Source organism: Necator americanus, chromosome X (genome assembly GCF_031761385.1).
Source record: "Necator americanus strain Aroian chromosome X, whole genome shotgun sequence".
NCBI classification, from domain to species: domain Eukaryota; kingdom Metazoa; phylum Nematoda; class Chromadorea; order Rhabditida; family Ancylostomatidae; genus Necator; species Necator americanus.
In genome coordinates, this window is record NC_087376.1 from 13,552,197 (window position 1) to 13,577,130 (window position 24,934).

At 44.1% G+C, this 24,934-nt stretch overlaps 9 protein-coding genes across 11 annotated transcripts in view; 3 read left to right on the forward strand and 6 right to left on the reverse strand.

Moving 5' to 3' along the window:
• Positions 1–17: 17 nt before the first annotated feature.
• RB195_022892 (uncharacterized protein) lies at positions 18–1,280 on the reverse strand (the record flags this gene model as incomplete). The annotated part of the gene is made up of 1 exon (XM_064210139.1): positions 18–1,280. The coding sequence occupies one exon, from the start codon at positions 1,278–1,280 to the stop codon at positions 18–20; it is 1,263 nt and encodes a 420-aa protein (XP_064066020.1).
• Positions 1,281–6,086: 4,806 nt separating this feature from the next.
• On the reverse strand, positions 6,087–6,348 carry RB195_022893 (uncharacterized protein; the record flags this gene model as incomplete). The annotated part of the gene is made up of 2 exons (XM_064210140.1): positions 6,087–6,137; positions 6,193–6,348. 2 exons carry the CDS (start codon positions 6,346–6,348, stop codon positions 6,087–6,089), a joined length of 207 nt encoding a protein of 68 aa, XP_064066021.1.
• A 1,170-nt stretch (positions 6,349–7,518) lies between these two features.
• RB195_022894 (uncharacterized protein) lies at positions 7,519–10,978 on the reverse strand (the record flags this gene model as incomplete). Its single annotated transcript, XM_013438984.2, has 5 exons — positions 7,519–7,713; positions 8,159–8,280; positions 8,352–8,433; positions 9,292–9,387; positions 9,441–9,473. 5 exons carry the CDS (start codon positions 9,471–9,473, stop codon positions 7,519–7,521), a joined length of 528 nt encoding a protein of 175 aa, XP_013294438.2.
• A 723-nt stretch (positions 10,979–11,701) lies between these two features.
• On the forward strand, positions 11,702–12,779 carry RB195_022895 (uncharacterized protein; the record flags this gene model as incomplete). The annotated part of the gene is made up of 2 exons (XM_064210141.1): positions 11,702–11,841; positions 11,900–12,779. The coding sequence occupies 2 exons, from the start codon at positions 11,702–11,704 to the stop codon at positions 12,777–12,779; spliced, it is 1,020 nt and encodes a 339-aa protein (XP_064066022.1).
• Positions 11,838–12,779, forward strand: RB195_022896 (uncharacterized protein; the record flags this gene model as incomplete). The annotated part of the gene is made up of 1 exon (XM_064210142.1): positions 11,838–12,779. The coding sequence occupies one exon, from the start codon at positions 11,838–11,840 to the stop codon at positions 12,777–12,779; it is 942 nt and encodes a 313-aa protein (XP_064066023.1).
• Positions 12,780–12,855: 76 nt separating this feature from the next.
• Positions 12,856–14,688, forward strand: RB195_022897 (uncharacterized protein; the record flags this gene model as incomplete). 2 transcript variants are annotated; one of them, XM_064210144.1, is made up of 4 exons in its annotated part: positions 12,856–12,917; positions 13,038–13,575; positions 13,705–13,895; positions 14,115–14,688. In XM_064210144.1, the coding sequence occupies 4 exons, from the start codon at positions 12,856–12,858 to the stop codon at positions 14,686–14,688; spliced, it is 1,365 nt and encodes a 454-aa protein (XP_064066024.1). The 2 variants fall into 2 exon arrangements, with proteins under 2 accessions (XP_064066024.1, XP_064066025.1); XM_064210143.1 differs by having other exon boundaries at positions 12,856–12,910; positions 12,962–13,575.
• A 754-nt stretch (positions 14,689–15,442) lies between these two features.
• RB195_022898 (uncharacterized protein) lies at positions 15,443–15,898 on the reverse strand (the record flags this gene model as incomplete). The annotated part of the gene is made up of 2 exons (XM_064210145.1): positions 15,443–15,700; positions 15,755–15,898. The coding sequence occupies 2 exons, from the start codon at positions 15,896–15,898 to the stop codon at positions 15,443–15,445; spliced, it is 402 nt and encodes a 133-aa protein (XP_064066026.1).
• RB195_022899 (uncharacterized protein) overlaps positions 15,710–24,934 on the reverse strand; it is a gene marked incomplete at both ends in the record, with an annotated part of 57,191 nt that continues 47,966 nt past the window's right edge. The window contains 3 exons of one of the 2 annotated variants that reach the window (XM_064210146.1): positions 15,710–16,113; positions 16,206–16,369; positions 19,028–19,128. In XM_064210146.1, coding sequence (XP_064066027.1) covers positions 15,710–16,113; positions 16,206–16,369; positions 19,028–19,128 — 669 coding nt within the window. Of the gene's footprint in view, positions 16,114–16,205; positions 16,370–18,892; positions 18,939–19,027; positions 19,129–24,934 lie in introns of those variants that run through there. The other variant, XM_064210147.1, reaches the window with a different exon arrangement.
• Positions 15,997–16,458, reverse strand: RB195_022900 (uncharacterized protein; the record flags this gene model as incomplete). Its single annotated transcript, XM_064210148.1, has 1 exon — positions 15,997–16,458. The coding sequence occupies one exon, from the start codon at positions 16,456–16,458 to the stop codon at positions 15,997–15,999; it is 462 nt and encodes a 153-aa protein (XP_064066028.1).

Below are 24,934 nucleotides of genomic sequence, written 5' to 3' on the forward strand. Positions count from 1 at the left end.
TGTCCTCCCAAGCCTTCTCACTCCATCGTTTTTGACGTCCACTCGTTATCGCGGTCTTGTTGCAGTTGACGACGCAGCTTCCTTCTAAGACGCTTTTCCTGGTTGAAGTCACCAGCGCTGCGCGCGACACATACAGAATTGTACGTGGATTTTGTTTCCGCAGATGCAAAGGCAAACTTCTTCCGCGGCAATAGAACCGGGAGCATTTTCCTTGCAGCGTCCTGGATGCACTTTGTGAAGGAATCCACATCGCTATGTTTCTTCCTGGTCCGTACTCCAAAATGAATAGACACACGTTGGCGGAATCTTGTTCTGCATTCATCGTCTTTCAGACCTGCCATGTCGATTTTCGGTTGAAGAGGAACTCCTCGGTTTCTCTTGTTGAATCGTATCTTAAAGCTGAAAAGAATTGGGCGGTGGTCAGAGTCGAACGCGACGTCCCAAACAGCTCTAGATTTTCGGATATCTGACTGAGGAATGTTCCTCGCCAGAACGTAGTCGAGCTGAAGCTTAAGAGTCCTCATCTTCCGCTTGCGCTGCTCTTCAGGGGTTAAAAGGGTTGACCCTTGCCACGTGAGCTGATGGCGTCGATGATTCCTCTTAAACGTGGAGGCGATGACGAGGCCCGCCTGTTCGCACAAGTCGACCAGACGGTCGCCGTTGTCCGACGTGGGCTCCGCTGGATAATACCATTTTCTTAGCACATCGGATTGCTGTTTGAGTCCCATCTTTGCATTTGCGTCGATTCCGACAATGACCACCTGCTGGCTTGGTATTTTAGACATCAACGCATTGAGTTCATCATAGAAGGCGTCCTTACTGTTGTCCTCAGCGGTTTCCGTAGGTGCGTGAGCACTTACGATCCAGAGTTTACATCCTCTGCGATCCCGCAGTCGTAGAAAGACGCATCTAGACGAGGTTGGGCCAAATTTCTCCACCAGGTTCTTGTAATCGTTCCTCACAGCTATCGCGCAGCCACCTACTTTGTTCTCATCAGCATCGCCGCAGTATATGGTGTAATTTTCGATGCTGATGACAGGCCTATCTCTCATGCGTGTTTCCTGCAATGCAACAAAAGGCACGAAGAGATATCGCAGAAGTCTGGATAGAGCGGCTTTTTGGAGTTCACTCGATAGTGTTCGGCATTTCAGCGTGACGAAACGAATGGTTGTTGTCAAGGATTCGATGCTCCCTTCAGGCAGTTGACCTTTCAGGTTATGGGCTTTGGCGGCCTGCTGGACAACAGCACCTTTTTGCAATGTATGGGAAGCTTTCGCCATATAACAGTACAGGTTATATAGCTCGTACGTTCCCAATTCGTACACTCGAACGCCTGATTGCGTTTAGTGAAAGCAGAGCCACCACGTGCAGGTAGCAATCAGACTCGTATACGCGGCCCCGCGACGTTGCCAAAACCAATATCGTAATGCTGCACATCGACGTGTTGTCAGGACGCTCGTGCGAGTTCAAACCCACATTAAAATGACACGGTGAAAGACACAATCTAGACTGATAATAGGCAAAGGACATTGGGCATGACTCGGAGGTCATCTTCAACTCCACTTCTTCCCGGCGTATGCCTTCACGCGAGTTACTCGAGTCAAATTAACACATTGACGACCAAGCGGCTTTTCTACATATCCGGGACTATGCGTATTTTTTCACCGTATCAGTTGTCCAGAATCGTCGAACAATGTCCCGGAAACAGATTACAGAATGGATCAAATATCTGATAACTTCTCATAAGGCATTTTTATGACGCTGTTCCCCAACATTGTCAAACACTGTCTCACTCGGCAAAAAAGTGTCCAACATCGTCGGACATTTTCGACACAACGAAGCTAGGAACGAGTTCTGGGAGTTGACGAAACCAATAAGGCAACACCGGAACACATGATTATTGTTGCAGAGGACCTGAACGGACATGTCGAATCAATAAACGACGCCCACGTCTCATGTTGCTCTCGGCTGTAGCAATGCGGAAGCAAAAATCGTACATTTTATTGATTTCCTGACCTGTTGCCAAGATTGGTATTGGTTTTTATTAACAGCTAACGTTTCAGCGCTTTCGCCTCCGACAGATCGTGGAAAAATCAAAGCCATCAGTGATTTATTCCCTTTTCTTTCGCCTTATCACCCTACAGCAGGGTCAAGCATGGTGATGGAACACGACCTTCTGGAGTACGACCTCTCCCCCCTTCCCTCCCACCTTTCTTCTTCTTTTCCTCCAACGTTCGTGAGGCAGTTCCCGATTGCTGCTAATTCAATATATTGGAAATTTCATGTGTTTCGAAAAGTCAAAAACTAGCCGAGGAACAAATGACAAATGTGGAAATCGGTTGCTGCCAGAAGCAAATAAATACCATTTACTAGAAGACGCAAATTTGCTGAAATTAATGTTGAAATACTGGTAGAGAAATATTTCCACTTTTATTCTATTCTATTTCGACTCTAACATCTATGAATTATCTTCAAATTCTGATTAAAGCACAATACGACCAAAAAATAGTATAGTCAGGTACATAAGTCGAATCACAGAGGAACGAAGAAAAAAAAGCGAAGAAGATCAACAATTTGTTCCTGCAATATGACAATGTGCCCTCCTACGTTCGACTCCCAGCTGAGGCAAATTTTTGCAAAAGAGATAGAAACTTAAAACAACTTCTAAAAAATGAAGAATTTAATTTTACGAAGTATACAGCAATTTAAAAGAGAATTTAAATAAAATTTAATGACCAAAAAAGCTCAGATTCTGTACAAATTTTTACGTCTGGGAGATCGCGAATAACTTTGTCATAAGAGGACGAAAAGAAAAAGTTCAGGTAGTTTTTGAGAGAAGAGGGTTTGCCCTAAAAAACGATCATTTTGCCACCTAGTCTTTTTGGAATTTTGATAGGTCGACGTTTGAAATTTTCTGACTTTTTTGGATTTGTCCCATCCAAATTTTGAGAAAACCAGATAATCCGAAAAGGAGAAATTTTATACATAGGGGTTTTCTCAGACTCTCCATCCGAATGTATGGAATTTTTTAAAACACCATCACATTTTTTGGAATGGAAAAATCTTAATTTGCTCACCCGCCGAAAAGTGTGTGACTTTTGATCAATAACTCGGAGTAACTTGATGCGAAGCAAATTATCGTCCAGTATTTTGTAGCAGAGGATTTTCTCTATCAGATGGTTGAGAGAGGAGGATGAGAAAAAAGCACTTTTCCCATCTTTCTCCCATCAAAATTCCAAGACTAGGTGGGAAAAAACAGCGATATGACTGTTTTTAGGACAGACCTTCTCTGCAAAACTATCTAAAATTTTTCTTTTGGTCCTCTTATGACGAAGTTACTAAGCTAACAAGGGGCACAAAATCTGGGCTTTTTTGGTCATTAAATTTTGTTAAATTCACATTTGAACTGCTGGAATCTACGTGAAATTAAATTCTTCACTTTTAAGAAGTTGTTTCAAGTTTCCATCTCTTTTGCAAAAATTTGCCTCAGCGAGTGTCGAATCTGCGTGGTCTCACTACTACATTGTCAATACACTGGGCATTGTCAACACGAAATGTTGATGCTTCCATTTTACCTGAAACTAAATATAATAGTTGTAATTCATGTAATCATTTAATATTATTTATTGTAAAATCTTGTAATGTATGTAATTATTTAATTACTACGTAATATTTTGTGCTGGTTATCATGCTATCCTCAGTTCACAACTGGCCAACGCTCCCTTACGACCCCCTTCCCCTGCAACCCGCTCCCTTTACAACCCCCGATGGGAAAATCCCATCACACGCTTGACCCTGCCCTACAGAAAGCATACAAACGGTGGGTAAACTCAAACGGCAACACATCGGCTAGTGTTTACCTCGTCCAGTGCTTTTCACGTACATGTTTTCATGTTAAAGCTTCAAATTCATTTTTCATGAGGACTGCGCGGTAGCTGTACTTTTTCCCTCTGATGTTATGTATTTACCATCTGCTCAGATCATCATTTTAAGACCACGGAAACGTATTTACGAGATATAGTCTCAGCAGTGATTTATCTGTCTTCAAATCCTGCTGGCTTTGTGTGCACAAAACTTCGGTGATGTTTTTAACTCATTCATTTTACTTGAATCCAAGTTCTGATAAAAGTAGGTCTGCACTTCGTTTTAATGTGTGTTAACTCACTGTTTCAACTGCCTCGAAACACTTTTTTCCTTGGTGTCATTTGTGGTTCGTTCTGTAAACTTCTTCTAAGTGACCTTAAGGGTTTTGTATTCAGTTCAAAGAAACCTTTAAAATATAGGGCATGTCCCAGTAAGATTTTTCCAGTGATCTCTTTTTTCCGACGCAACCTAGACGTGAATTCTTCAAAATGTCACAGATACAGCTGCTTAACCGAAAAGCGGACTTTCAACTAATACAACTATCTCAATTGATATCTTTAGATACTCGGATGACCTCCCTTCGCAGAACGTGCTGGTACCACCATCTTTTCCAATCCTTTCTCTCTTTCTCTCTCAAAGTCGTTAACAAAAATGTACACAAGTTTTGTTACTAATGTTTACGAGGTCCATGAGCCGCATCTAGCTGAGCTCTCGGCTGATCCATCCATGCAGTGAACACATCAGCCCATTTCGTTAGCGGCCTCTCCCAAGCGTGTTTAGCACTGGGTCACGAAGACGAGACATTACTGGTAAGTCGGAGCTCCGGAGACCGGCTAGGTGTTGTGCGCAACCTTAAACTTTAGAAAGTTTGCAGAATCTCAAGAGCGCTGAGAGTAGTAAGCAGCTTCTTGGACGCGACAGCGGGCCACGTCCCTGCTGCGTCACAAAGCGCTAGAAAAACTGTAGAGTCGAACAGGTCGGTAAAGAGCTCTTTCTTTTTCAATTGACCTTTAGTTTCCCTACGGGTACAAATGCTGCTCACGCAGTTTTTATACTTCTATTCAGTTCTTCCTTCAATTTGTTCTCCATACTCATGAAACCTCCGCAGTACATGCATGATGAAGTTTGCACAATTTCAAAGCCCTCATGTTGTATTCCTCCGTTCTCACAGTAGACGTTCTTCATGAAATGTATCTTCTTCCCGTTTATTCTCAATGACATTCCCTTTCCTGCTTTTTTTTTTAATTCCTAGAGCGTCTCTGCTTCACTGATACTTTTCGAAAAGAGAACGATGTGATCCGCGAAATGAACATTTGAGAATTTTTTCACCAACACACGCCCCTTTCTTCCTGAGCAAGTGACTTCATTATCCATTGTAATACAACCCTGAACACGTTTGGCGACATTGCATCGCCTTGCCGTTTCGACAAGTATGGTGAGGGATGAGCTGCATCGTGGCTGTGCAATTGTGTAGTAGTTGGTTAGTGTCCTTGAATAACCTTGTATACGACGCGTCCACACATTGGTCGGCTAGTGCAAACACTATTGCATTTGTTTCTAGGCCGTCAAAAATTTTCTCATAGTCGACGAAGGTTACAACAAGGCACTATTCCTAGCAACCCTGATCCTCGACATGGTGTAGTCCCTGCACGAAAACCTGAAATGCTGAAACTCTGACGGAATCCAGTCTGTTATTGATGTTGGGCATCATCCAGCGTCCTTGATGTTGTGCATGCGTGAACACTTTGTACGAGATGTTCAGAAACATATTCGACGGTAATCTCAAAGCTGCTCTCGGCTACCTTTCTTATAGAGAGCAACACTTCCTGAGGTCTGCCACTGGTCTGAGATCCTCTCTTTCTGAACATTGGACGTCACGTGCGCCGCTGAACTTACATGAAGTAGATGGGCAGCAGTATGAAAAAAGTTTGCTTATTTGAAATCAGAAGGTTGTGGCGAATGTCATGCACTTGATCATGACTCGCAAAGCCATTACGAACACATTGAACGTGGTTTCTCGCAACGAAAACGTTAAAGAAACCAAAGTATATCCTGCATGAGCTGAGATAAAAATTTTCACAGGAATAAACTCACTTTCACATTTCACGTATTTCATCCGCATATGGGCGTAACTGACGTGTGATTTTGGCCACAAAAAAAAGCAAATAAGAATTCCTTTAAACCGAACCAACAGAAATGACAACAGGCCTAAAAACTACCACTCAGAAGTGGAGTACCGAAACTCTGGAGGCTGACAGAGCGACAGAGCGATGCTGAATTATCGAACAGAAGCTGGACTGAATGACAAGTGTTGACAAAACTGCTTACCCTACGTTGCTCCAAGAATTTAGCAAACCCATGCTCATTCAAGAAAGCTTCACCATTCTGCAAGTCGTCATAAGTTGTTGTAAATAACACATTAGAAACCCATAGAGGAAATTTCCCAATGTTCTTTTTGTCAGAATTTATTTTCCTATTGAACATTTACCATAACAAAACCAAGAAAATCAATGCAGTTCCTTTATCACTGATGCGTAGTAGGTCCCAGTATATGTAGTCACGGGTTTTAAAAGTTCCTTTTTTTCATTTTAGAAAGTTTGAAAAGGTTCCAGATTGAGCTGGACAACTAACCTCAAATGGAGCATAACATGTGCGTGCTGCAGTAATTTTTCTCACTTCTATTGTATTTACGATGGTTTCTGAGACAGTACACTTAATTCATTATCATGATCCGTTTAGCTCTGACAAAACTTCTATGTCGACTAAACTCTACTGAATCAAGCCTCTGGGATTGGACTGCTTTTGGATCTGGCGCTTAGTAAATACACAGCATAAGTGTGACCTTAAGATTTTCAAGGAGAATGGATGCGACAGATTAGCGGCAACAGCTAGAGGAATGGGGCGGGTGTGGTGTAACGGCTAGAGATTCCGCTTCCTGCACGATCGATCGGAGGTTCGGATTCGCCCTGGTGCTCACCAAGCCTTTCATTCCTCCGGGGTCGATAAATTGGTACCAGAATTGTCTAGGAGGATAAAAACACTGACTTGACACGTCGGCTAGCCACCGCTAGTCACTGTATAGGCCAGTCACACGTTAGTAAACCTCAAACGGTTCTGAATTGAAGTGAACGTGAGGGCACAGCACATCCCAAGCGGATTGATTAATGCCAGACACTTTATCTTTTTATCCTTTAAATAGAGGAATACGCACGAAATAGCGAAATACTCGTTTCCTAAGTGATATTGGATTGTATTATGTCGACAGCAATCTTTTTTTTTTCTCCTTTAGTAGCTTCTTCGCAACCGAGAGGCTTCCCATTAACAAAAATCTGCACCAGCTTTCCCTCACATCATAACTGAATTTTCTTTTTCGCATAAAATTCATTTCCAAACTGGAGAAATTGGTCGGCTCAGCTGGCGATTATCCTGTTTAGTTACTTACTTAAATGTTTGGTAAAAAAAATTCTTTCACAGGATTTTCACAAAACAGTAAAGACCGCTGTCGAGATCTAAATTTTTTGGTTCCAGTGTTAATGTTAACAAGGAATTACAAACAAGTTATTGTTTTGCTGATAACATATTCTTCCTTAGCAAGATTCATCAAATGCAAATTTTTCTTCTTCAACGTTCGCAGCGTTTATTGGGGGGATACGCTTAGGTGGTTAAGTGACGCCATTTTCCAATCATATGGTTAAGCATTTTTTTCTCTGTTGGGACTTCGGTTGAAATTTCGTTGATGTCTAGAGAATTACAGTATCCAGGCTTCCACGGTTTTGCCGTCAAAACATCTCTCAACTGAACTTTCCGCTCATCGTTGATGCCGTAGAACATCTTCTTAACATCCTCGCTCTGGCACATTCCAGAGGTGGCAAGTCATCAACTCGCAGTACGTCCATTGTGCACCTCGATAACTCTTAGAACTCTTTACTTTACTTTTTTTTTACTTTACCTTTACTAGACTCGTGCAACCCATCTTTCCGCTTTTGTTTACCATATTGACACTCTTAAGTCTTAGGTAGATTAGATGGAAACCGAACCAGAACAGAAAAGCAGCCGAGCCACGTTTACATTCTTGCACGAGGTCCTTATAGGCAAGACATGGTGCTCCTCCTCTCCTCTCATCGAGAAGCAACTATGTGACATTTTCGCTTGACAAGTACGAGTGCAAAAATTATTCGCCCGAACAAATCGAAGACCTAAGAAAGGACAGTTGATGTGAATGAAACTCAACGTGGGAATGTTGATGTGAATTACAGGTGTTGAATGATGTGAGAATTAGGTAATAAGAACTCACTTTCAGTGTAGCAATGTCTTTTAACTTCTTCTTAATCATGAGAATTTTTTTATCAGTGTCAGTCATCTTGGCGGGAGTCACTTGCATGCTTTTAGCAATACCCACAGAACCCGTTATTTGTGCTGCAAAATACGAATTCGTCAGTGGCAAAAAGACGGGAAAACAGAGAAATAAGCTACAATATAATACACACCTTTACGCAGGTGTGGCGGAACATACGCTACTGTCGGCTTGGAAAATCCAGCTGGATGGATATGATCGGGATCAGCAGTGGTCTTGAAAAATCAGTCAATGTAAAACGGATAATTTGAACTGAGATTCATCAGTATGAAGATTCATCGTTAAAGATACTACACACAGATACAGGCTTCAAATGCCCCAATCACTTCCGTGAAGTGCAGAACGCATGCAACAGTGCCAACATTGTTCCATAGTTATTTTCTGGCCTGATTTTCCAGCAAGCAGAGTACACCATTTCATTTATATAGATAACAGAACTTGCTTGCTGATGGTACAGTCGGGTCAAAACTACTTGAAGCTCGGCGCACTTGCGTAAACGGCTGCGCTGGGAGCGGCAGTGAAGCGCAACGGTTGGGATCGAGAGTGAGAATTTAGGATGGGACCATCGCTTGCTTCACTCAGACTGGAGCGATGAGTATTGTCAGGGAGTCTCACCTCACCTAGAGTGCAGCCACTTACACAACTGCACTGAGCTTCATGTAGTTTTGACCCGACTACAACTATCCTGCTAGGTCAACAGACTGTTTCAATATTTCTTCAAGACAAAAGGTGTTTTTGTACCAATTAAGAATGAGATCTAGTAACAAAACTAGAGAAATGTGGTGAAAAAATGAAGACAGAGAGAGGGAGGCTGTGCTGAACGAAGATTTCCGCTTACTCTTCGCCACTAAACAAAATTATAACTTATAAAATAGTGTTTAAAATCGCATAAAAGGAATCTTCAGTTCTTAGACCCTCAAGATGTATCTACAGTAAAAAGTGTAACAAGAGAAAGAAAGAAGAGATAATGCCGATTACTGCCAGTTCATGCGAACAGCAATAGCGGTCCATTCTAAATCTATCAAAATAAAACCATTTGGCAAAGCTAACTTCCGATTTTTGGCTGTTCCCACCTTTTTGCTGTGCAGCAGTTCAGCTGGTTCCAATTCCCTAGAGATCAAACTCCGTACTTCAAATTTACTGTAACATGATACTGGACGAAATTTTACCTGCAACAAGCAAAAATGAAACAACCACAGTATATAACAGAACCCCGCATTACCTCCCACAGTTCCTCGTTCGGCAAATTACACATTACTTCATTGACTAGTTTCCCGGAGTAATGCCAAAACCTAAACCGTCGAGTTTTTGTTCTGATTTTTTATTTTCTCTTGTTTAAATTTAGTATATATAATTGAAGGTGATGTAAGAAATACAAAAATAAAAATGTAAGTACGGACAAATCCTGCCTCTATTTGAGCAAAATTTGGCATTTCTATCTCTCCTAGTTTTTTGAAACTTACAAATATAAAATAGTAGATTTTTCTGGATTCTCTTAACTAGGTTTAGGCCACATCATCTAAAGAGATTAGTATAAAGCTTGCAGCTAAGGGTTTTTATTGATGATTTTTCAAAATCGAAGGCGGATCTTTTAACCGCAGTAGCGTCGTCGCACGACGAGGAAATGTATGAAAATTTGGACTTTTGGTTCCGAATCAAAAAAAAAAATCACGACTTCGAAGAAACTCCGATAGACTCAGTTCATATCCTCTTAACACCTATCCAGTTAGGAATATGTTACAATAGGAAATTTTTCCAACCAGAATCCTGCTTCTGTTTTTTTTTCACATTTTTCGTTCTCCCCAAAGTTAGTTGGGGAACTTGGGACACTTGCTAAAATACCCAACTAACGTCCAAAAACCAGGTGCATCTGATAATATTACTTTAAAGAAAGCATACCACGAATCTGACCTGGTGAGGGAACCCATGGGAAAAGCTAGAGATGGTCGTAGGTTGATCACGGAGTGGTTCCGCTCTTCTCTCTCTAATCATCGTAAAAAAAAACGGCGTGAAAGACTCTGTTTTCCACAACGATTTCAGCTGCAACCCGCCACCATACCCACACGCCGCATCCAGCTGCGCATCAGTAGAAAGTCAGTGAGTTTTCCTCGATAGCCTATTCAAGTGAAACGAATGAATAAGTTGCTGAAGGGACCAGAACGTATACACAGATGAGCGTTCTAACGTATCTCTTGGGAACTTAAAGCTGTTTCCACGCCATTTTTTTAGGGAGAAGTGAGCGGAACGACCCGGATCAGAGCAATCAACAACCTCATCTCCAGCTTCTGGGCATACCCTCACCACGTCAGATTAGTGGTATGTTGCCTTTAAATATTTCACAGCGTAAACCTTTTACAAACGTGCCACTGTTTACCCCACAGATATCTCACCAGAGAATTCACAGCCGGTTAGTCGCGAGGCTACGTGGCGCGTCCCCAGGTCGCGGTTAGAGGGTTAATTGCAGACCAAACCTAACTGACCTTGTTCCTGCCTTGACTCAGGTGGATTCAGCGGACGAACTCCTTGTTTCTCCTTTCCCAAGACTGACTCGTAACACCCTTCTAACCCACACGTCGGTCCGGCAAAAAACCTGCATTTAACGGCATCATCCCACTAATCTGGGGTGGCACGAGTTTCAGGCGGGCAATGCCTGTAGATTGTGGGGAAGAAGGTGATTCCGTTCATTTCTCCCTGTACCAGTCTTCCTTCTTCATCAATGAGTTTTCGACGAATCGCAGGCGGGGCGCAATGGTAGCGCATTGCAACAGAAGTCGTCGTAAAAAACAGCGTTTCGGGGTCGTCCGTTTACACTGATGCAGGGAGTAATGAACGGAATCGTCCTCTTCCCTACAATTTACAACTCCGTCTAGTTATTGGCCGCCTGAAACCCGTACCATTTCGCAGTTCCCAGATTCGTGGGGTGATGCCTTTAAGGACAACGTACCACGGAATGCGATGTTAGAAATGCAGGAAAAGCGGTTTGGAGTCGCCTCCTACAAATAAGCTCCACTCCGGGACAATGGAACGTTCTCCCAGAAGCTCGTGGGACTAGAGGCTTGGAATCTACCCATGGGTTTCACAATTTTACGCATGTCACAGTAATAAGAGCGTATCACTCTACAGTACTTCAGAGATGACTCCAGAGTAAAGCCTGATACGTAGCGCCAGGTAACACGGGTTTCCAGGAGTCATCTTGGCAACCAAAACGCAAAGGAATAGGGTGCCTCTCAACGCTGAAACTGGAGAATTCTTCTTAGGAACATGCGACGGTAGAGAAGTTGGTGCAATTGGTGTCCTCGTCAACACGAGTGTGACAAGAAACATCGACTCTTTCGAACAACTTGCGACACGAATCGGACGTCTGCGGATGAGAAGACGTGGGTCAGCTTCAGCTTTGACTATATCCTCACTCACGCTCCAACATCAAGCTACGAAGAAGACAATGACGCTTTCTATTTCAACGCCAAAATTGGCCCGAGAAGAATGTCTGAGGAACTTCACACCGGCACCCACGCTCTACAATGGAATGAAATAGGGGAGAGGCTTTCCGAGTTCATCATGGCGACTAAAGTTACCCAAGGGGAACTCGCAGTTCTAGAAGCCCTCCTCGCTACTATGGATGTGTGAGTCATCCAGTGGAGGGTACCGTAATGAAATTGACCACATCATCGTCAATAAAAGGTTCTCCCTGACGGACGTCGCTGTTGTACCAAAGTTCTATACGGGATCGGACCATCGCCTCCTCCGAGGAAGATTTTCCTTCGCAAGGAGAGCAGAGAAAGTCGCCAAGTTCAGAGAGAGAAATCCCAGGACTATCATCAACTGGGATCTCTTCGCTACGCTAGCCGGTTTTTGGGAAGATTCCGCAATGGACAATATCGACGAGGAATATGACCGGCTTGTTGAACACCTTCACGTCTGCGCGAAGAAGGCTGAGAGTTTTAAAACCACCAAGAGGCGCCTGTCTCTTGAAACTCTTGAGCTGATACGCCAGCGTGGAGCAGCACGAGCCGCAGGGGACCAAGAACTCACGTCCGCGCTCGCAAGGCTTTGCAGAGAGGCGATAAAGGAAGATCTTAAAGAGAGAAGAGCAGAAATGCTGGCTGAAGCTGCAGAGGCGGGGAAAAGCATCCGCTATGCCCGTCGAGACAGGGCCAGTCGCAAGACGAAGATGGCTGCTCTCCGGAACCCAGAGGAAACAAGCATTGCATTGAGAAGGGGAATGGAGAAAATCATACACGACTTCTACTCTGATCTCTTCGACAGCCATGTCCACTTGCCTCCTCACCATCTGAGGGAAGATGGACAAGTCACTCCAGAGGTTCTTCCTTCCGAAATACTATATGCTATCATGTCGGTAAGAAATAGCACAGCACCCGGTCCCAACAGAATAAGACCAGAACACCTGAAGAACCTTCCGCCAGTACTCATCAACACCCTGGCGAGGCTCTTTCACGTTACCTGTCGGAATGCAAGGTTCCTAAAAAGTGGAAGACCAGCAAGACCAAGAAAGATTTCCCTTCACACGGAGAGAAGAGAAACCGCTGAGATCAAAGAGTGAAGTCCCAGATTTATCATTAACTCGGATCTCTTCCCTACGCTAGCAGGGATTAGAGGAAGGGCGGGAGGATTTCGCGATGGACAACATCGACGAGGAATACGATCAGCTCGTTGAACAGTTTCACGAGGAAGGTTCAGAGTTTTAAAACTACCAAGAGACGCCTGTGTCCCAAAACTCTTGAGCTGATACGCCAGCGACGACCAGCACGAGCCGGAGGTATGACCAAAAACTCACGTCCGAGCTCGCAAGGCTTTGCAGAGAGGCGATAAACGAAGACTTTGAAGAGAGAAAAGCAGAGGTTTTGACTAAAGCTGCTGAGGCAGAAAAGAGCCTTCGCTACGCCCGAAACTCCGCCAATCGCAAGACGAAGATGGCTGCTCTCCGGAACCCAGAGGAAACAAGCATTGCATTGAGAAGGGGAATGGAGAAAATCATACACGACTTCTACTCTGATCTCTTCGACAGCCATGTCCACTTGCCTCCTCACCATCTGAGGGAAGATGGACAAGTCATTCCAGAGGTTCTCCCGCCCAGAATACGACATGCTATTATGGCGGTAAGAAATCGTACGGCACCCGGTCCCGACAGAATAAGACCAGAACACCTGAAGAGCCTTCCGCCAGTACTCATCAACACCCTGGCGAGGCTCTTTACACGTTATCTGTCGGAATGCAAGGTTCCTAAACAGTGGAAGACCAGCAAGACCGTGTTGTTGTATAAGAAGGGAGGCTCAAAAGACATCGACAACTACAGCCCAATCTGTTTACTGTCTGTCATCTACAAGCTCTTCACAAGGGTAATTCTAAACAGGATAGAGGGAACATTACATGAAAGATAGCCATGCGAGCAAGCAGGATTTCGAAAAGAATTCAGCGCGGTTTACCACATACCCACGGTTCCAAAACTCTTAGAAGTATCGCTATAGTACAAGATGCTGCTGTGTATCACTTCCATCGATTCGAAGGCCTTTGACACAGCTGAGGCCGAAGCGGTCATGGAGGCCTCGGAGAACCAAGACGTCCCTACCCCATACATAAATATACTTTGTGAGTTGCATAGCAACTTCATGGCCAAATGTTCTCCATTCTACGATGATGTCATAATCGACGTGGAGAGGTTCGTCAGGGTGACACAATTTCCCGCAAAATATTCAGTGCCACTCTCGAGAAGGCGATGTGAGGATTGCAGTGAGACAACATATGAGTGAAAGTTGACGGCCGGCATTCACACCATTTTCGTTTCGCTGATAAGATCGCTCTTATAACATAAAGTATCAATCAGTCTAAGCGGATGCTGGTCGAATTAGATGAAACGTGTAAAAAGATCGGTCTTCAGAAAGAAACGAGCAGTTTGGGAAGCGTACAAGAGCATCGAGGATGTAGTGAAGAAAACTAGGAACACTCGGCTCTGTGCTCACCTCTTCAACACCACCGTACTTCCTGCTTTGACCTATGCTTCCGAAACTCGGGCATTTCGCAAGCAGGAAGAAAACGCGGTGAGCGTCACTGAACGCGCAATTGAGAGAGTGATCCTAGGAGTATCCCGTTTCACGCAAGTGAGGGACGGGATTCGAAGTTCTCTCCTACGTCAACGATCGAAGATCAGAGACGCTGCCGCATATGCTAAGGAAAGCAAAATTAGGTGGGCCGGGCACGTGATGCGCTTTAATGACAACCGTTGGACCAGAGCCGTGAGCGACTGGGTTCCCCGCGATATTAAGCGCACTACAGGAAGACCGTCGACCCGATGGTCAGACTTCTTCACGAAGTCCTTGAAAGAAAAATATGATGCTCTTCGTGTCCCACGCAAAAGGAGGAACCACTGGGCTACTCTGGCACGCGATCAGGACAAATGGAAGAATTACTGGCGCCTGCTCGACCAGTTCGAAGATCAACGGGAGTCAAGGTGATCAAGGTGATTATAGCTGCTGCAGTTGAAAGTTGAACACAAATTCACCGTGACAAACACATACTTATGCACTGCTAGTTTATATAGAAGACTTAGGGCATGAAATGTGTTAAAATATGAGATGTGTGAAAATATATGCATTCTGCTTCTCTTTCATTCCCAATAATATGCTTAGTTTACTTTATCCGTACATCAGAATTCGCTGCGGCAATTCGTTTTTCACTCCCCCCTTCAAAATTCGCCCTATCCACCGCTTCGTCGCGGCGCGATCGTCGCGCGCGGCGCTGATCAGAGAGCAATGGGGAGAATGAGTGGAGAATGTCTAGCTGGTGGAGCGGCAGCCGTAATTACGCGGAGGAGCGCGGTGCTGAAGGGTGGACAGGAACGGTCAGCCGGATTTCACGGGTACCTCTTGTCCCGCACCCAAAAATATTGAGTACGAGAGAAAGAATCAAAACGAATGAATATCTGGTATCCACAGTCAGTTGCCAGTTTGAAGACAAACCATCAAATAACAAATTAAATGTAGCACATTATAAATAATATAATAGAAGTTTTGAAGATAATGAAATAGAAAGCAGTGTTTCAATTGGACGTGGCTAGATAAAAATCCTGATCCTCTTGAGAATTTAACATGCTGCCATAACCACCAAATCTAAGCATTATAAATTTTTGTGTTATTAGGGTGTTCGGAACGTATCTGCCGAAATACGGCAAAATTTCAAAAAAAAACACAACTTTTTAACAACATTTTATTATTCAACGAAATAATCTTCATCAACATCGACGACCTTCTGCCAACGTCTCACAAGATCACGGAATCCTTTGGCGCAGAACTCCGGCGACTTGGAGGCGAAGAAAGCCCGAAGGTCATTTTCGAGGTGGTCACGATCATCGCAGCGCTTCTCTTCCAGGTGATGCCGAAACGATCGGAAGAGGTGGTAGTCGTTCAAGGCCAGGTCCGGGTTGTACGGTGGGTGCGGTAGAACTTCCCATCCGAGCTCCAAAATTTTCTGGGAAGTCTACTTCGCGATGTGAGGCCGCGCGTTATCGTGCAGCAGGCGAACGATGTCGAGCTTCGGGTGCTCCTTGCAGATCTTGTCGGCCAGTCTTTGCATTTGAGCGTAATAGACCTCGGCAGTAACTGATGTGTTGTCCGGCAGCAGTTCGAAACGGTAGGTTCCATGAACTACCCGCCAGACGCTCAGCATGACCTTCTCATGGATTTCACCTTTCAAGAAATTATCCGGCATTTCATCGCAGCGCACCACGCACGTTTGTGGGCGTGGTTGACTTAAAGGACCCATTTTTAATCTCCAGTTACAATGGTGTCCAGCCACTCGAATCTGCGGCTTCTGGAGAGCAGCTGAGTGCAGATGTCCAGGTGTTTTTGGCGGTTGCCGTCGCTCAGTGCATGAGGGAGCCACTGAGCGAGCTTTTTCACCATTTCGAGAGATCGCAGTCCCTTGCTCACGGTGGACAGCGAACAGCCAAGACTGGCAGCAAAATACCGCACACCTTCATATGGATGCTGCTGCGCCAGATTCTTCAGTTCGTCGAACGATATTGCAGTCGGTCGACCAGAGCGAGGCTCATCTTCGAGTTTCTTGTTTCCAGCTTTGAAGAGCTGGAACCAGGTGCGCACAGACCGCTCAGAAGGGGCTTCAGTGCCGAATACTTGACTTAAATTTCGATGGGCTTCAGCAGCGAGGTGACCAGATTCGAACTCGTAAAGGAGTACGTGTCGAATATGGGTGGAATGTCCGGCCATTATAGGATGAAATAGGCAAGGACGAGGAAGCCAGATATGTTATGTGTATACAAGCGATGGTGTCCTTATATAATATATTTAAAACGGGAACTTCCAGAACATCTCAAAAAAATCTCAATCAAACAAAAGCCAACTCCTTCGTCACAACCAATAAAATGTATTACGTACTCTATGAAAAGCGCCTTTTGCATTACCAGTATTTGAAGGCGCAGTGTGACGTGGCGCCCTTTTTATTGCTACTGTCAGGAATCAATCTCTGACAAAAGTGGGATTTTTGCATTTAGTGTACGAGAGTTAAAGGCATCACCCCACGAATCTGAGGTGGTGCAGATTTCAGGAGGAGTATTCGTATACAGGATGGGAGACTACGGAGAGGGGGTGATTCCGTCCATTTCCTCCTAATTGCCGTAAAAAACGGCCCGGAAGATACGGCTTCATTCGTTTTGGCGCACCATTTTGTACAAAAGGTTCGATTGGAGTGCGCCAGTCTTGTGCGGCGCCGCATCTTCCGGGCCGTTTTTTACAGCACTTAGCAAGAAATGGACGGAATCACCTCCCTCTCCGTAGTCTCCCATCCCGTATACAAATAATCCAGCTGAAATCTGCACCACCTCAGATTCGTGGGGTGATGCCTTGAAAAGAGCACATTTCTCATCAAACAGTGACGAATTTATTATTATCACTTGAAAAAGCAATTTCGATACTGTAACTGAGCGAAAAAAAAGACATCTACAGATGCAATTAGGGATAAAATTAGCACCACGTTAGGCTCCACGAGTTTCTGGATATGGGCGCTCAAAGTGAATTTCATGCTATATGGCTGGCTGCGATTTGTAGAAAAAATTCTATATTTCTACAAAATTCTGTGCTTCTAGCTTCCCTAGTTTTTTTTTTTTTGAAACCTAGTTGGGAAAAATTCTAAATTTTGCCTCAAATTTTCAATGTTTTTCTCAACTAGCTTTTGAGAGAACCAGAATACCTACAGAGACGAAAATTTGCAGTTAAGAGTTTTCCTTGATGCTCTATCAAAATACGGCATCGAATTTTTCAAACACGCTGCCGTGATCTCGCAACGGAAAGAAGTGCGAAATCTCAGATTTTCGGCAACGCCACAAAAACTGTATGACTTCAAACAAAGTCTAATAACTCAGTTGGTAGTTTATAAAGACGAATTCGGTCTAAGAGTATTGTAGAAGAAGATTTTTGCTATCATATTTCGTTTTTATTTCCCTCCAGGTTGTTTTTGTTCTCTCGAAATCTAGTTGAGAAAAAGCTCAACTAGCTTGCAAAAAAACCAGAGGATCGCTGAAAACGATATTTTAACCATTTTATAGCGCAAAGCTTCCTCTACAGAAAGCGGCCAACTTTGTCTTCCTCCGTCTCTTCTTTGGTCCGTTATTCATATTTAAGCTACTAAAACCCGACCAGTCCAGCAAAAATTTCCAATCAGGGCCTGGTTCTAATCGCTATTATGACCTCTACATAACACCTATATGCGGGGAATAGTGCTCTAAATACAATTTCAAAAAAAAAAACTGCCGGTGAAATGTTCTTCTCGGTAATTTATTTTCTGGTTCTGCAAAAATCAAGATTCCGGCGGGGATGGAACTATTCACTGTCTGTAATCACTGTCAATGAGTAAAATAGTGTGCAAAAAGTTAAAAAAGGTGGAAAAATGTTTTTAGAATGCTGCCTCGGTATTAGTCGTTTTTCCATATTTTGAAAAAATGGAACAATTCCAACGGTGATCGAACTCTCCATTGTTCTTTTTTACTGCTGATGAGTAAAATTGTGAGGAAATAGTAGGAAATGGGATGAAAATGGTATTACAATCTTTCTTCTGCTGTTCTCACTCGCAGCACTTTATGTTAATATTCATTATAGTGATATTTAATAATATTTGCTATATTATATTGTTTTTGATTTACTATTAAGCGTCCAATTTCCTTCTTTAATTGTTTATTTCAACTAATTTTTCAACTAGTTTTTTTTGCTATGAAGGCTATACTAGAAATAACGATATGAGGGGGTCGTTTTCTGGAGGATTTTCCATGGGGGGGAAGGGGTTGTTTTCAGGAGGGTTTTTTTTTTCCTAACTACACGCTTGACCCTGGTTATACATACATTTTCAAAAAAAAGGTGTTGGAACAAACAAAACAAACAAATTCCATACTGTCCTCCGCGCGAAACTAAATGTGGTATTTTGTAGTTTATATAGTCATTTAATGTCATTTTTTATAACATTTTGTAACGTATACAATTATGTAATACTACGTAATATTATTTCCCGCTTATTATGCTGGAAATTGGAGTTGAGGTGTTCTTGGAAGTCAAGAAATCATTTTGCGAAAGTGTTGTAGTTAGGTGCACTTTCTGTTTTAAAAAAAAATGTACGCAAAAGTAACCGTAACGAACTCATAAAGGAAAGTCTTGTTTAAAGTAAGTTAAATTGCAACCTAAGTTGTACTCTTTGTCCCAATCTAAAAACTTTCAAAAGTGTCCAAAATGTTTTCCAAAGTTTCTAAGAGAATCATAAGGTATAAGCTGTAAGCTATAGTATAAACAATACCTGTAACCATTATCCATGCGAAGACGAGGCGTTGTGGTAGCGGTTACAAAGTGCTGACCATCAGGAGCCCATTCGAATAATGTGGTGTTCGGAACTTCAATCTTAAGAAATGCAGTACATATGTACATATATAAGTATATCTACATAGATATACATACCTCTAGAAAGCAATATACAAAATACGAATCTTAAACATAAACTCATCTTTGTCACTATTCTTAAATTTCTTTTCTAGTGCTTAGCTTCATATAAAATGTGAATAAGCCTATACACACCCCTAAATTTGCAGCGTTCCTAACTTTTCCACAAGGACTCTAGCTCGGGCTCCAAGTCTGGTCGAACCACGGGTCAAGTTCCAAAACAGCCTCGGCTTTTTGCCTGGCCAAACCGCTGAGTAGCTGAGTAGACACCCACTCAGCCCAGGCAGTGAGCCCGGTCGATCTGCTGTTACTGCGGTCACGCCGTGCACTTTCAAAATGGATGCTGAAATTCTGCTAAACATCTTGGGAGTCCAAACCAAGGCACAGCAGCTAATGTTCACCGAGCTGATGAAGCGTATGGAAACGATAGCCTCCGCTTCACACCCAGCCGCTCCAACAGCACCCATCGCCACGGCCGAATTCGTCACGAATTCTCTATCGACACGTTTGCCTGAGTAATTGTGATGCAGACAATGGTTGTACATTCGAGATCTGGTACAATCGCTACGAGGACGTCATCTCAAAGGATGGTGCTACCTTGGACGATACAGCGAAAGCTCAACTAATCGTCTCCAAACTCGACGCCGTCACATATGCCTGTTTCACGAACCACATTCTTCCTAAAAGAGCATGCGATGTTCCCTTAACGGACACCGTGGCTGCTCTGAAGGTATTCTTTGGACATAATACGTCAGTATTCGGGAGACGCTACGCCTACCTCAAGACACAGCGAAATGAGGAAAGTATCAGCGACTACACCGAATTGGTCAATAAGCGTCATGTCATGGCTGAGTTCAACGACGTCACACCTGAGCAGATGGAATGCCTCGTATGAATATGTGGACTTGTCGCCCCGCAGGATGCCGATGATCGTGCTCCTGCCTTCGTGAGATGGAGGATAACCCTCAAACCACGCTAAAGGAGCTTGCCGCTGAATTCAGCACTTTCTCGACATTCGTCAGGATGCCGCACTCCCCGAATGATCAAGTCTACTGCATGTCAACGTCGTGGATTCGCAAAAGAGTCGAAATCGTGAGCCGCCGTCACCCTGTTTTCGGAGCAGGGCCCATCACTGGTCTAGGGACTGCACATTCGTGAAGGAAAGATGCTACGACTGCAGACGCTTTGGACACAAGCGCGGATTCTGCAAAAGTTATCTGAAAAAGGAGCGGAATCCGAAGCAGAAGCGGAAATCTGCCAACAGCGTCACCACCGCATCGCCTCATGCTGACGTCGCTGTAAAGCGCATCTACCATAGAGTACAAATAGATGGGAAGACAGTGCGCATGCGTCTTGATACTAGAGCCGGTGTAACATTGCTGAGGACAGCAGACTGGACCGCCATGGGTCGACCAAAGCTGCAACCACCCCGTCTGACACTGAAGTCTGATAACTAAACCGATCAACGTTCGGGGATGCTACGAATGCAACTTCATCATTGATGGTCATCGAGGACATTGTATTTGCCATGTAGCTGACACGCCATCGCTGTTGGGGTTAGCTTAGATCGCCTAACACGAGACACTGTTTCGTCACCTGACAGAAGGCTCCATCTGCAACGTCTCTTCAAGGACGCTCAGCACCTTGAATTCTTCTCTCGCAACGCACCTGAAGAATACGTTTCCAGCAGTCTTCGCTCCTGGACTGGGATGTTGTACCAAGTCAAAGGCCAAACTCGCTCTGAAGCCTGACTCCAAGCCTGTCTTTCTGTAGACTCGCCCTGTATCCTATGCTGCTATGCCAAGGATTTCAACCGAAACATAGCAGCATAAGGAAAAAAGGAAATCGACACGTGTCTATACACGTGCCGAGTTCGTTGATCATTCAGAACGGGCAGCACCCATCATCGTCGTTCAGAAGAAAAATGGATCGGTCCGCCTCTGCGCAGACTAATCGACTGGACTGAACGATGCACTGGAACAAAACCAGCATCCTCTTGCAACCCCAGAGAACCCCACCTTCACGAAACTCAACGGAGGACGCTACTTTTCACAGCTAGACTTAGCCGAGGCATATCTTCAACTGGAAGTGGACGACGTCTCAAAGCAGCTACTCACTATCAACACGCACCGTGGACTGTATCGCTTCAACCGACTACCATTTTGTTGAAACCAGCTCCTGGTATATTTCAACAATGTACGAATACTCTTCGCTGGGATAGATAGAACGGTCACCTATCTCGACGACATATTGGTTACTGGTAGAACCATCGGCGAGCACAATGCTCGACCAGAGGTCGTATTCAAGCGGATTCAAGACTACGGACTTCACGTTCGACTCGACAAACGTGTTTTTCGCAGGCGGAGATCACCTACCTTGGGTTCGTCATAAACGCACAAGGACGACCCCCCCCCCATCCCGATCCTGGAAAGATCAAAGCTATCCAGAAGATGCCCGCTCCGAAAGACGTCAGTTAACTTCGCTCTTTTCTTGGAATCATCAATTTCTACGGAAACTTCGTCAAGAATCTCCACAATCTACGCATTCCTTTGGACACTTACGAAAAAGGATGTTGCCTACACACGGACGCCAGTCTTCCTTCCACAAGATTAAGGCAATCCTAAGCTCGGATCTCCTGTTGACCCACTTCGACCCAAGTCTCTTGATCATCGTTGCCGCTGATGCTTCAAATTACGGGAGCAACCCTCTCACATCGCTTCGCAGATGGATGGCAATCTTCGGAAGCAAAAAAAGGAGCTCCAGTCTAGAGTGCCAACGGTCTTCAGCGATGGGCCAGAATGTTGCTAAGTTACAGCTTCACTATCAGTACATCAACAAAATGGATTTCGGTCAAGTGGACGCTCTTCCACATCTCATGTCGTCACAAACCGAAGGACTACTTGATCGCCTCAGTAGATTTTTCTGATTTTTCTCCTGAGTTCTCAGAGAACTGTCGTCGTCTTCCAGTATCTGCCGAATCCATTCGTACTGCTACGCAAGTCGACCGTCTTATCCACCTTGTGATCGACTATACGAAGTCCTGAAACTGGCCCAAAGTCAACCGCCATTTTCCTCTGTGACACTACTACAACAACAAAAATACTATGACGACAGTCAAAAGATGTCTGCTAACTGCATTCCGCATAGTGATTCCAAAATCACTTCGACATCGTGTTCTTTCAGTACTACACAAAGCTCATCCAGGCCAAACAAGGATGAAAATGCTTGTAAGAAGCTTTGTCTATTGGCCTACGATGGGTTCCGATATCGAAAAACTCGTCAGAACCTGCCCAAGATGAGCATCCGTGGCAAAGGATGCGATCAAATCCGTACTACTGTCATGGCCGGAACTACACTCGCTGTAGGCTCGAGTTCATGCTGATTTCGCTGGACTGATGGAAGGACGATACTATCTACTTATCGTGGACGCCTACTCCAAGTGGCCGGAAATCGTCCAGATGTCATCGATCTCCTCAACGGTTACTATCCAAGCAATGAAGTGCATCTTTGTCAAGTTCGGAAGTTCAGAGACGCTCTTCGCGAACGGAACGCAGTTCACGTCGTCTCAATTCACTTCATTTTGCTGTTCCCGAGGAATCTTGCACATTCGCACGCCGCCGTTCCATCCACAGAGCAAAGGACAAGCAAAACACTTTGTGGACACCTTCAAAAGAGGACTTGCCAAGCTGAAGGGGGAGGAACCAACAGTGGACGCACTACAGACGTTTCTGATGGCATATCGCTCCACTCCCTTCCCGTCTGCACCTGACCAGCGTTCACCTGCCGAAGCCTTCCTGAGACGCCGACTGCGAACGAAACTCGATCTAATGTTGCCTTTTAGAAATCTCACAAAAGGTACACAAGATGTCAAAATGTAATCTCAACTCAATCGTCGAAATGGAGCACGATGGAGATCAACTACGCGATTTTTGCCAAGGATTATCGAGGACAGTTGGACTTCCGGTTTCATCACACGGCGTGTTGGAAACACAACCTACACTTCTTGCTGTGAAAACGAAGCATGGACTCGGCACGTAAACAAGTTGCGATCCAGGATCGGCACAACAGCGACTAACACTTTTTTGGATGAGTTCGACCTACCACTACTCGACTCCGCGAGCAAGGACGATAATGCAACGCCGAGTGCCGACTCGTCTCAGCGACCGCAACGCCTTCGACGACCCAGCCGCCGACTACAGGCGGATCCACAGAGAACTCTATACGAGATAACTTGAAAGGGAAGGTGTTGTAGGATGGGAATTTCACCGCGTTATTCACGTACAGTAAAGCCGCATTAAATACGTTGCATTCTTGTATGACCACCCTGTTGGTTTTATGTAGACATTCTCTTCTCCATATACGCCTTCAATAAAGTTACTCGTCTTCATCTGCAGCGACATCCACAACAGTACTAGATAACAAAGGAAGAGCCTCGCTAGGTATGTTGATTAAGACTGGCGGTGTCTTCAGATGTTCAGACCTGATATTGTCGGGATCGAAAAAGAAGTACGACTCTTGGACGACAAGATGGCGCGTGGGACCTCGGAAAGGAGAAGCTTTGGGATGACGGGTCCCTCAGATAGGGAGGAGGCAAGCGGATATGGCTGTTGAAAAGATTGTAGAAGTAGAACTCGTTGATGATTTTCTCCATTCCCCAAAAATACGTTTACACTTTATTTTTTTCCAAAATACGTTTACACTACATTTTGTACTCATCGCATCCGAGGATTTTAGCAGAAAGACTTCATTTTAAAACCTAACAATACAGTGAAGGGTCTAATGCCACTTCAAGTCTATTCCAATGACTACCTTCCTCACTAACAAAATCCTTTTTTTGGGAGAGGGATCTCTCATCGTGTCTCTTAGTGTTTGGCCGGTGAAGCCACAGCTGGTCCTTCTCTACTTCCTTCTCTACTAAGAAAAGTTTCTTGAATGTTATATACCACCAACCTGGGTCGTTCGACTTTCGCGTTAGTAACATTATATTTCAGTGTAAATACTGATGTGAGAAAGTAAGTTTACAAAACATTTATCAATACCTGAAGATGTCAACTAAATAAGTGGAAAGGATTCGGGACGAAGTTTGCAAGTACCACAGCGAAAACAAGAAACACTTCAGGAATCAAAAGCATTGGGTGAATCCAAAGCACAGAAAGAGGTAACACTTTAAACCCACAGTATTGAGGAGATGAAACATCGTCAGGTGTTTTTCATTATTCTTTTGATGGAAAGAGTTGCATTGAAGGGTAATCTTACTACTAATTCACTTAACGGTGTTTCATTTCGTCAGTACTACGGGTGCAAAAAGTGCAGGGTGAAGCGTGTATTTGGGGGAAAAACCCCTCCCGAAAACGAATTCCTCATCTTACTCGTTCTAGTATAGTTCTATTGTATCCACTCATATAACAACCAGAAATTTCTTATAATAGATAAAATCAAAGAAACAAATTGACGCTCAACAAATAAAATAAAATAATATAATATAGTAAATGTTAATAAATGGTACTATTATGAACACTAACATATGTGCTGCAAGTAAAACAAAAATCATAGTATAATATAGCTGCCGGTGCAAGAATTAGAGGTGTAAGCACCCATGTGCACATATAAGCTGAAAAGATGAGGAAGTTCTCAGCGTGTCTCCGACGAAACAATTTCTTTTTTGACAGCGATAACGTACGACCGACAATTCGATTCCTTTCGGTACCATTATCTTTGCGAAATAAAAAAAAAACTGAGAACGACGGAGAACACGATTTAAAACCAT